Here is a 12,775-nt window from a genome sequence, read left to right as displayed (position 1 = left end):
CTTCTAAATATCCGAATGCTAACATTGTAACTGCGAGCATGCAGGCATGCTGTTGTTAGCATTTAGCTCAAAGCACCATGCTGCATACAACCTTACAGAGCCACCAGCTTGGCTATAAACTCTTCTTAATGACTATAATGGGGATACAAATTTTAAAAAAAGAATGGTTGTTGTTGTCAGCTTACCCATTTTACTAATGTTGTAGCAATGGGCCTGAATCTAGCAACTCCTGATTCATTTATTTTCACTTTTCTTCTTCTTTTGACTTGTTTAGCAGGGCTTTATCATGACAATCCCAAAGAATACCATGGTAAAAGAAAAGAGGATAAGGAGAGGCAGTCCGAGTGTAATCCTTAACCAAAAAATAGAAAGAAAAGCAATATGGTGAAAAGAAAACGCTTATGTTGTCAAGGCTTGGATGAATAAGTGCTTCAAACACTTAAACTGTAGTGGGGACAGAGATGAGAAGGAGTAATGGACAGAGCAGCAGACCGAGAGACCAGTTAAGAGAGTTATTCATAATTCAAGTTTCCACGCATGGAGGCAACCGTGTTGAGAGTAAAAGTGAAGTCTATTAAAAGATAAGGACGAGTCTATAATTTAGGGGAAATGAGCTGTCCAGAGTTGTGTGCAAACATTCTAAAAACAAAAAAGGATAGCAGTCACCGGAAGATATTAACATGCTGGGGAATACAAGCAGCAACGATGGTATCAAGAGGTAGCGGGGATAATTGATTATGACAATATAACATTTCATTAGAAAAATACACTAATGTATGAGCTCTGATAGCCTGCTGACAGCCCCACTAGTCTTTGGATGCGGGGCAGTTTTTGTGATGGAATGTGTAATTCTGTTGAACAACGTGGCTTCCTGCTTTCCTGTCCAATAATGTGCAGTCATGACACAATGAAAGCGCCTCACGGGAGCACAATAAGCTTTTAAACCTGACTATCCACAGTCAGTCTATTATTCATGATGACATCCTCTCAGTTGTGGCAATTGTTGCTTTTGTAGCATAATCTCTATAAACTATAAACTTATCCTGTTGCTTACTGATTCTGTATAGCAACAAGACAAGATTTTGTAATTGGAAGCATTCTGGTTTCCATTTCTAGTCCAAGTAGTATCGACCAATCACATCAAAGAGGCGGAATGCATTGGCCGACATGAAATCTTAATAAAGTAAATAAGGTATCTGAAGAAAAGAAATGAAAACAACAACCTTTATTGCCTTTGTACAAGCCCTGTAAAGACAAAAGTCAAGTATTACATGTATTATAAAGAAACAAAGGTTGAATATCCTGTAAACTATTTGTTTGGCTGTCAAAATGTGCACTCAAACGTAGATTTTCAATTTTAAACTCCTCCTTTGCTGCCCTGGAAATAATGGCGTAATATTTTTATGGTCACGCTCAAGTTTCATATTCCTAATGGGGTCTCGGGGAGTCCAAAACGTTTCTGCCCGGGCATGTTCAGGCATGTTTTCCTGACACCAGTATTTTCATACATTCCATTATTTGATAGTTCTGACTTAGACTCCAACATTGCACCCTGCGCTGGCCACACTACGGTGGGTATGAACTAAGCTTCATCCGTCGTCAGACCGATAGCCGATTGTTTGCTCGTTGACAATATTGGTTCAGCTTTGTCCTCAGACAAACAAAGAAAGGGAGGCAAAGACGGAGAGAAACTTAGGAGAAGTTTCAGGCACTCAGCTTTTCAAGGATTAAGATGTATCCAATTCACACATTTTGGCAAAACAAATGAAAAATGAAAGACAAATATAACACAGTGGCAATCCATCAGGCAGTGTCTCTTTCCGTCTCTGTGTTCAGTGCCTTAATCAAGAGTGTCTGCTAGATTAAGCCTTTTGATCTCCTGAGATGGCCAGACTGCCTTCGTGTCAATTTCTCAAATTACAAACCACTTACACAGGTGGCAAAAATGCACAGCTGAAAATGAGAGTCTGGCTGTTGCTCAGTTTGGCGTGGATGCTGGGAGCATAACGGGTTGGATGCGATTTCTCCGGCTCTCTAACGAGTTGGACAGAAGCCTTGGCAAAATTAGTACCGACAAAGTTTCGTGCTCCGACGTGTGCAATCATGCAGTGCTTTGGAAATATTCTTTCTTGTAGCAACTTCAAAAAGACTCATTTGTGTGTCTATACAAACCTGTTGGTCAGGCAATGGGCAAAAACATGGTTTTTATTATTATCCTAAATCTATCTTGCTTATTTTTCCATAAAGTTGCTCGAAGCAGCGTTCCAAGTCTGATTCACAAACTTCTTAATTGTACAAACTTTTCTTGGTTCATTTTAAACTCGTGAACTTGATGAGAGCTGCCAGTTCATGAGATTTGATCGTTGGTATAATTTCCGCTCTAAAATGGCTATATAAGTCGACTTGTTCCATTGTATTGGTGTGCGAGTGGCTGGATTATATTTTGAAGATATTTCAAGTTTAGACACTGCTAGGGTCTGATTGTAATTCCTGTAGATTGATTGGACCGTACTTGGCAGGTGTTTAGAGCAAATAACTGCATGAAAAACACTTTCAGAAAGCACTGCATAGTGTGGTTGTGTTGCTGCAGGTCCTTGCAAAGACTTACAAAAAATAACATTCGACCTGCTCTTAAATATTATGTGACCGGAATGATCCAAGCATATTTCAAGGGATCGGTATTTGGCGAAATAAACCTGATCAGTGTTGTAAAGCTGCTCTCCTACATGACAGCCAGCCAGGCTCTACAGAGTGAGCAGTTTGCTGTGTCCAAATGTGAAAACTTATAGGGGTGTAATGGTGCGATAGACCACGAGTTCTGACACCAGGGTGCAGCTTTTGCAGACGCTAAACATGCACAAACGAGACAAAAAGAAACCATTTTACTGTCCAGGTATACACAGTACATTTGTACTGCCAAACAGCGTCTCAGTGCTCCAATCCTATTTGCACGTGTCAAATTAAAATGGGGTAATTTGCAGACATTTATCACAAAATTGGTCCCTTTCTATGCAAATGAGCGTAAATGCATAAACAGTCTAATTCACAAGGATCAGCACTACTAGCCACACGCAGTAACAGTGAAATGTGAAGCGTCTTTAGCGAGTTGGTGGTATTTGAGTCCGCTTAAACTCATTTATTTTGGGATACAGTGACAGTCATGAAAAGTAAATGAGTAAAGCTCCCTTACATGTCATTTTGGAAAATACTTGAGAAAAAAAAAAAAAGATTTAAATAATCAATGAAGTTACTCTGCTGACTCTCACCCCTCACACAACCGACACATCGGCCTCAACTGCATTTTTACTTTGCCACATGGATAACGGCAATCGGACGCAAAAAAGGAAATATTTCACTCAGCAGCAAAACGCTTTGCTTCATACTCCACGTGTGTTCTGTGAGAATGCCTGTCAGAAGGGGGCCATCAGCAGCCACAATTTTATTCTTTGGGAATTCGTCCCTCAGTGAACTAAATCAATAATCTAGAACCTGATGACCAAAGTTAAACTTGCTGTTGATGGGTGTAGCACTAGACACCTGTGGTTATTGAACACGCTCCAGTGTACATTTTGTACTGTGATTTTTTTTTTTTTACATTTCAGCACTAAATAACTACTTCTAAAAACTGCACAGCTCTTCCGTTATTAATTCAGATATATTTTACATATTTATATAGAAGTTTTTCATATTTTTCTTCTATTCATATTTATATTATTATTTTTCGCTTTCTTGATTTTTGCAATACTTTCTTTAATTTTTCATTTTAATTTCTCTTACTATGTTTATGTTATTCACCAATACAGCAAAGCAAATTGCGTGTATGTGAAAACCCAAATTCAATTACAAGTACAGTAAAATAAATTGGACTGATTACAGTAACTTCATGAGCCATTGGACTCGGTATCTGCTGATATTCAATATTATATAATAGGTATTGGGACCGCAAAACTGTCGTTCCGGTAAATCCTGTAACTAATTGGACATCGCTTATTAGTACACGTTAAGACGGAAAAATGGAATCTCGTTTAAAAACACACACAAGAGGCTGCACTGGAGCGTTGCTTCAGGTTCTGGTGAGATGATGAAATGAGATTCAGGAAGGCTGCTTCAATGCATCCAGGAATTTGAAGGCTTAGCACACACCAAGACACTGCACAGTGGTTTATAATACTGTGAGCCTCTTTGAAGTCATCGCAGCCACGTTCATTACCGTCTCAATGATTGATGGTAAACAGCAGTCGGTTGACTTTAAAAAGCACCTACCAGAAATGTCCGTGTGAGTGTTTAAGCAAGGCCTCAGTTGATGAATACGGAGTTATACGTAATCTTATAGATGTGTGCATTGACTCAAATAAATCCCTATTTCAAGCTGTTCTCGCCGACATAAAGTTCCTCTTGTTTGCTCAGATTGACTTCTCTGTGCATCACGTCCGTATGCGTAAGTATACATAAACCTAAATCCTGCCTGAATGAACACAATCACTTAGTGTCCCTCTATTGGCTGCCGTAGAACAGTACTGCTTTTTGTCATCCGGACAAACGCAATTGGATTTTGCGGCACTCTTCAAAAACAACTGCTTACTTTCTGATCCGATATTGTTTAATAACGTATTCTAGTTCATGACTCAGGAACAATTTGAATATACACAGATTCAGGTATTTTATTATTCGAGATGCACCAACATATAGCAGATGAAGATGTTTTTGTTGTTAATAATTCCCCATTTGTGCCCGGGAAAACAAAGACTTCTTCATTATTGTTTTTAAGTCATTCAGCATTTTTGAATGAGCACAAATTCAATGTTACAAATTCATGAAAGAATGTCTAAGGACTGACTTAGCCCAACATAAATATCTGTTTGTGAAACATAAATTAAATGTAAAAAATGTAAGTGTAAAAGTGATTAGTGACATAAGCCATGTGCCCAGATATATTGACAGCTTCCCGTATATTTGGCAACCCATTTAAGCATTTTTAGATTGTTATGTATTTATCCATCTGCAATTGAAACTACTGGACTAGTGGCGGCAGGACAACGCCATGGAAGTGAATGAATACGGACGCCAGTACTGATGTTCAGCCACTAAATACATCCCCAATCTATCATGGCGTTTGCTTTGTATTGTCTTTTAAGTAAACCACCCAAAATGATGCCTATTGTTCCACTGTCTCAAGACTTTGGGGACATTTATAAGACCTTTCTTGTTCCTGGTGCCTGCACATCAAACATCATCACTGTCCATTCTGAGGCAGACACATCCTGTTTTGAGACTCTTGCACTGGCCCTCGGGTTAGTCGTCAACAGCTCCTTTCTGCTGTTCTACTCAAGCCAACCTGTAACTCTCAATCTGTGTCTTGTTGAGATTTACAAGCATTTCATCCCCCGCACCATCTGTTGTCACTCCTGGATCACCTAAATCTAAACATTTGTCTCGGTAAGCTATACTTTGCTCAATTCACACTTTCTTTACAGAGGGAAAGACGGGGATTTGTTACATCTCAGTGTCGAAAAAAAAGACGAAGGGATAATCGATCAATCTCACTTCACTCAAGTGGTCTATTCTGCTGCATGTGTATCTGGTCTACAAGGTTCTGTACAGAGTGAACTGGTGTCTTCTCATAACTGTAACTGTACAAAAGCAAGACCTTATACACACACAAACACTGTTTTTTAGATTTGTTGCATTAGTTGAAATACTGCTGTTACAGTCAGATGTAAATAGAGTTGTTTTGACTGTGGGTTTTTTGTTCAGTTAAGGTAATAAGGCGTTTTCTTCTTTAATGTCACAGTTGTATTATTAAGTTGACGTACAACTGCGTAGTATCTTAATTACTCAAAATATAAGGTTACCAAAAATGGCAACCATGATTTCAGTTTCGGCAACTGAAAGCCGATGCCTGTTTGCCGGCCTGGCAACCACTTTTTAAAAGTCAGTGTGAATACATTCACATCAAGTGTTTTAAATTCATTGGCCTAATATTAAATATATGAGCTGTGGGGCTACAAGTCCTGCTGTTTTTGATTTTTGTATTGATTTTTTTTAATTGCTCTGGGATTTTACCAAGTCAAAACTTGAGATTTGGTTCGTGCTACGTTTCAATTCAATTCGTCAGAGAATCACAACAGTGAAATGTAGGTAGAGAAAAATGCATATCCACTGAAAATGTGGATTGAGAACCCGACAGCAGTCCAGCATAGTACTGTAGAGAAAATAGTGTGGTCACATCTTTAGAATAGATTCTAACCCTAACCCTGTTATATCAGAGTTTTATGTGCCTTACTGAGCAGTTCGAGGACCAAGAAGATCAGCTGACAGTCGAGAGATCAAGCGACAAACTAGATGTGCAGGACTTCTGATGGGTGGAGATGACACTGATAGCAGCTGATACCCAGCCTCCACTCAAGTAATGAGGTTTGGGCTTCAGGGCAAGAGATGGTCACGCGTTGCTAAAGTGCCTTTAACACAGCTATTACTGGTTTGTATCTTAACGTGTACCGACCCAAAGACTTCTGACCTCAGCATTATTAAATGTTCCGGGAACGCAACATTACCATAGTAATGCATATTTATCAGGGGTAAACTTTGTGTACCCTTTTCAGAGTTTCTTGACTTCCAAACTGTGGAACTACTATTCTCTCTTTTGCTTTGACACCTCTGAGGCTTATTGCACTACGTTGCCTTAGTTTGTTTTGCATTGCCTCATTCTTTGTCTAAATATACTGTGGGCTAATACAGCATTGGTAAACCATGTTGTCTTGTGTATTGTTTAAGCTGTGCTTTCTACTCTTGTTTGGTAAGTCCTCAGTTTTTTTATTAACTATTGATTCGAGCAAAACTTCTTCTCCAATCGGGGACTGTGCTGTGACGCTCGCACAGATATCCCGGCCACTTGAGCTGCAGAAATGTTTCAATTTCTCTCCTAATTTTCTGCGGCTTTCTCTTTAGATGGAACATTATCAACCGGCAGCATGTGCAATTTCCGCTTATCACTTGCTATTAAAGAAGCAGACGGTTACAGTACTTTCTGTGACATTATCAAATTCCGCCGCTGCTACAGACATCTTTGCCAGATTGTGTCTGACCCCATGTAGGGCAGAGAGGAAAATCTGAAACTACAATGTAAGGTCTGCATATATTGAATCCCAAATGGATGGCAGTTTCAGGCAATTGGATATTTGAAATGCAGGTCATGTGTGAATTAAACATTTATTTCTTTGCTTGAGGTTATAGCAGGACATTAGATGAAATACATCGGCACGGTGATTTCACTTATGCAGTAATACGCCACACCAGGGCACTGGCTGGGACTACTGAGAGCCAGAACTAATGCTGCTGTCCGCCTCATTCAAGTGTCTAAACCGAGCCCTTTCAATTTATCCAAACAATCCAAACGTGGAAATCATTCAAATTAATGTTACCCGTGCAGGTCAGGGATTATACATTACCGTTGAGCTCATTTGAGTTTACAGTCGGGCAATATGAGAGATATGAGAGTGGCAGAATGTTTATTAACATCATTAGTGCCTGAGTTGGAGTATAGGTGGAGAGGCTCAGCCACTGTGCAAGTACACCCTGCTCATAACCCTCAAACGGCCACACATTTGTTTCCAGAAAGATAACGACATCAGGCCCATTCCTTCACCACTGAGTGCAATAGTTCTCTACATTCTGCTTCCTGGTGAGAGACTCTGAACCTCCGTCACTCAACTCCTTTACCTTGATGTGTTTCTGAGGTTTCACAATTTGAAGCTCTCACCATATCACAAGTTTAAAACTGAACCACAGACAAAAAAGTACAATGCTAGACTAATGCAGGTACTTGCTATTGAGCTCCATAGGCTTATGTTTGACAACCGAGACGGAAGCAATAGCTTTGAGTCTTATTTTTTTCTTCATCTGTATTCCAAGTGCATTCCAAACACTATGATATTGGGCAGTGAAGAATTTGATATGCGGTATAGCGGAGCGGTTTTGAAAGGTTTCTCAGAACGTCCCTTCTGCTAAACCTGCAATAACAGGTCTTGTTGGCCTCTAGGGGGCAGCGGAAACAAGGTGTGAACAGAACTACGTTTAATGTTTTACACCAATCACCAAGTCAAATTCCTTGTATGCGTTAACATACTCAATAAACTGTTTCTGATTCTGACAACACAGGCTAACCTTACTAAGTCAGTGTAAATTATGCTAAGCTACCTAGCGGAAAGCAGCGCAGTCCTGCACAGAGCTAACAGCTAACGTTAACCAGAGGTGACACTGATGCACATTGGGATGCGTTCAGGCTGTTTTTGCAGTAAAGATGAGTAAGTATTGGGCAAAGGTAATTTCTAACAGTATCGTGATGTGTTCAAATGTAATCTTATACAATTTAGTTTTTGCCAAGAAACCTCATTAAATAAAGTTGTTTGCAGGAGATGTTTTCACAGTGACATAAAATAGATAATAGAGAGAGAATTATTAACTGTTTAACTTTCTAACAAAAAACAGCAACATAATGGAAACAGTAATAAAGGATTGTATGTTGAAGAACATGGGACTTTTTTTGCCATGGTATCAAATTAGTATCGAGAATCGTGGCTTTGAAAACAAATTTCCCTTCTGGGACAATAAAGACTACATGTCAACCTACATCCACGTCTGTCCAAAATATCATCACCTCATCAACTTATCCTATTAGATATTTGTGTGAAATTGTCTCAACGTTTATGCCAAATTTGAAGAAATTCCCTCTAGGCGTCCCTGAGAATGAACCGGATTGACGGACAAGCAAACATAAAACCTCTGGCTATGGTTATTGCTAAACACTGAAACACATGGATTCTGTATTGCGCTGGATTTTCATCTTAAGAGTTTTTTCTTAGATTAATACAGTCTAGCATTTATATTAAAAATGAGCCGCAGGCGACATCCTACGGTTCTGGAAAGTGGATGTAATGCGGAAGTACTTTAAACTTGCATTCTCTCTAGTGTCCATCTGGGGGCGACTCCTCTGGTTGTATAGAAGTCTATGAGAAAATGACTCTACTTCTCTCTTGATTTATTACCTCAGTAAACATTGTAAACATGAGTTTATGGTCTCAATCTCTAGTTTCAAGTCTTCTTCAATACAGCAAGATGTTCATTTAGTAAATGATGGTCCATATAGAGTCAAACAGACCATAAAGCAGGGTATGCTTTAGGGCGGGGCTACCATGTGATTGACAGGTATCAGTGATGTATACGGCATCTCTACGTCAAACACTCAGCCTAATAATTAACGTCTGCTATTCTGTCTGAGTCTGTACTGATGACAAAGCAGATACAACTCTGAGTTATAATCAATAAATAATCATATCCGTAATAACCTTGCTGCTGTGACACAGTGCAGAAACCCTCATTCAAAGCAGAATTCAGGCACTTTCCCAGACGCAGACCGACAAAGACGAGAAAGAAGTTCATGAATTATTCTGACATGCAGCGTCTTCGTCTTTCTCTGACCCAGCTTGTAAACCATGTCGAACATTTAAAAAAAACAAAAAACAAAGTGATGTTTAAGGTTCTTAAATCCAATCAATACAGTATGCTCTCTTTAGTGGTTGTGAATATCAGGATGTGAAAGAACTCCATGAGCCTGTCTGTGCCATTTGATAATTCATCTGGGACTGAAGCACCCTTATAGCAGCTCTTCCTGCTATGGACTTAATTAATTTGGAAAGTTTCCAGCGCCTCAGCGGCCAGGATTACATCCTAATGTTCAATGTCTGCATTAAAGATGTAAGGGAGCCTTCAAAAGCCTTTTGAGCATACACAAAAACACGCTAACTGAATTCTTAAAATTCCAGAACTAGACACAGATCCTGGAGCAGCTGAAAAAGTTAATTCATCATAACCCACAAGTTAATTATCTTAACTGCTGCCAAAACAAAAAATTCCTTCAGGCGTCGCTCAAAACCACGATGCTCAAGGAATTCACGACACACACACACACACACACACACACACACACACACACACACACACACACACACACACACACACACACACACACACACACACACACACACACACACTTCTCCTACTTCAGTATGTAAGTAAGCTTGTTCATAATGCAAACTGGTGTTACATAGTCACAGATTATTGTGTGTGTGGTAATCATAAGCACAAACACCATTCAGAACTATATCATTATAATACTCTCTTCTCTCATGTTAAAATGCTGGAGATGGATCGGCTGAGTACATCGCTGAGTTGGATGTTTTGGCAATTTTTGTCACTTCACTTCGCATATTTGATGGTCTGCCTTTTGAAGAACTTTGGATATTAACAGTGTATTCCGACCTAAACACAGTTGTAACCAAGATAGTTTCGGTGAGTTGTATTTTGTTTCTGTTGAGTCGACCTTCTGTGAGTTTATTTTGTTTATTTATTAGACTAACAAATGCTTAAAGAGCTTGTGGAACATGGCAAAAATCGTACGTTCACAAACCATTTTTAGGATTTATTTGAGGTGTGTATTCCAAGTGTGTTCCAAACACTTAGCCACAGGGTGACCGTGGCTAAGTGGAGAGCAGGGCTGCCTTTCAATCAGAGGGTCGTCGGTTCGATCCGCTAGTCTCATGTCAATGTGTCTTTGAGCAAGACACTTAACCCCAAAATCGCTCCCGTAGGTGTATAGATACTGAATTGTAAGTCGCTTTGGGCTTAGCGTCTGCTAAATGACTGTAATGTAATGTAATAATGCCATTGATTGACTGGTGACTCCTCACTCACTTCTCTTAACCGGCTCAAGGACGGTGGGACAAATGATCACACAGCTGAGTGCACCGCTGCTAGAGACACTGTTATTCTGTCCTTTTTTTATTGGCCATCAACCTCACATCTAGATGCGTACTGTAAAAATAATAGACTTGAAGCCTAAATGAACACTTAATCCCGTGAGATGGAGCTTTTTGTTTTTGGGGTGAAAATCTTGTTGAAAACAAAACTCTCTTTAAAGCAGCATTAATGTCTGCTATATTAAGACTTTGGGTCCCTTGAGCTTCAATACTTTTGTGTGGAATAATGAGCAATACATGTGAAACAGTCTATTTTAGAGCCTCTCGCATATTCCAGCACACATCATCACGTGCTCACCTGCAGCATGGCAGCAGCCAAGTAGACGGACATAAAGATGGGGGTCAGGGTGGTGTGTCCACTCTTCATCAAGTGGATGGTGTAGAGGAAGATCAGGTGACCGGGGATCACCAAAAGAAGGAGCACCTGAGCAGAGCGATGATTGGCTCCTGAGAAAACACAAAACGGAGGTTAAAGGTGGATGTGAGACGGACACTCGAGAAACTAAAAATCAGCAGTGCAGATTCTTTGCATCGAGGCTTTCTTTACCGCCCCTTCACTGAACCAAAACTAGTTTTCATGTTGGCGCCATGGGAAGAAATCAACAATTTGCATAGATTCATTGATATTTCCAATCGTAGCTAGAGAGGGCAATCTGTCTGTAGTGAAACAGACCAACTCCATCAATCAATATAGGTACAATTTGAAGTTTTAAATTCAAAAACCCATCTAGAGTTGGATATTTGTGATTTGAACAGCTGTCTATGCATGGTCTTGTGTATGCAAGTGTAAAAAAAAAAAAAGGGGAGAATTCTCTGTCAGAAGTCTCACAGAGTCAGTGTGGATTGGTACACTCAGAATAACGCTTCTAAAAATGCTTTTGGTGGGGATTGGTCAAAGAATCATTCAACAAGTAGAAAACGTTCAGCTCCTTGCAGCCAGCTGCCATCTTGTGTGGTGTTTGTAGTGAGATGAGGAGGTATCGTATGGTTCCTCCAGTTACTTGTCTATTGCAGTGCTTTCAAAGACAGCGACAGGAATAAAGAAAAAAAGGTCCGAAGGAAAGTTTAGCTCAATACGGCACGTCGCCCTGCGCAGCCAATTATGGCACGGTGGACATAATGGGAAAAAAATATTAAATAGTTTGAACCTGTTTTTTAAGAAACAGTATTTGATATCTAGTTTAAGCTCTATTCTAAATATTCTCTATTTATTCTTAAGCTCTAAAAAATTGTATTGGGCAATTATAACGCTATCGTGACGTGTTTTTATGGCATAATATAAATAGATATAAGAGAAGGAATTAACACTAGCTGTAAACAGCTTAGAGTACATAAAACTACTAATGCCAAGACCTTTCAAAAATACAACCATTTACTTCCAAACAATGTGAATTCTGTTTTTTTTCTTTTTGTTGTTGTACGTAACCACTGTAGATGACAATTGAAGATGATTCTTCTTAAAAGGAAAGCAACTGGTTGTTCGTCTTATTCTATATTTAAAACTGCTCCTTAATAAAGCAAAAGTAACTTTTATCCAACAACACGATAAATCAATGGAATAATCAGAGGAATACTCGATTACTAAAATAATCTGTTTATGGAGCCCTAATGTCAGGCAATCGTTTCTTTGCAGGAGAAAATAAAATGTCTAAAAGAGTGCATGTACTCTTTAAAAGAAATACATCCCTGAATAGTTTGGTGAATCAGCCCACCTACTGTCCACAGGATTCACCGTCCTGCTGGTTTTCACTCTGGACTTCCAACAAGGAATTCATTCACACCTGGGACAGCAGGACGTGGTGGGACGGAGACCCAGCAGTAGTGTGGCTCACCAGGCACACAGCAGAAAACCCACAGTCTCAAACTGTGACGCTGATACACCATTTAAAGCCTGATTATAATCCTGACAGCATTTCCATGGACCTCCATATCAAAGTCTACTTGTGTATCTCTGCGACAGC

The 12,775-nt window shown here is 39.6% G+C and overlaps 1 protein-coding gene across 3 annotated transcripts in view; it reads right to left on the bottom strand.

Annotated features, from left to right (window-relative positions):
• The window catches only part of slc41a2b (solute carrier family 41 member 2b), a 40,976-nt gene that overhangs the window by 4,472 nt on the left and 23,729 nt on the right, over positions 1 to 12,775 (bottom strand). For all 3 annotated transcript variants that reach the window (XM_068717064.1, XM_068717065.1, XM_068717067.1), the window contains exon 10: positions 11,113 to 11,261. In XM_068717064.1, the coding sequence (XP_068573165.1) occupies positions 11,113 to 11,261 (149 nt within the window). The remainder of the gene's footprint in view (positions 1 to 11,112; positions 11,262 to 12,775) is intronic.

The sequence above is a fragment of the Cebidichthys violaceus genome, unplaced genomic scaffold (genome assembly GCF_023349555.1).
Source record: "Cebidichthys violaceus isolate CVI_PGR_0920_01 unplaced genomic scaffold, fCebVio1.0.p SCAF_21, whole genome shotgun sequence".
Taxonomy (NCBI): domain Eukaryota; kingdom Metazoa; phylum Chordata; class Actinopteri; order Perciformes; family Stichaeidae; genus Cebidichthys; species Cebidichthys violaceus.
This window is presented reverse-complemented; position numbering and strand designations above follow the sequence as displayed.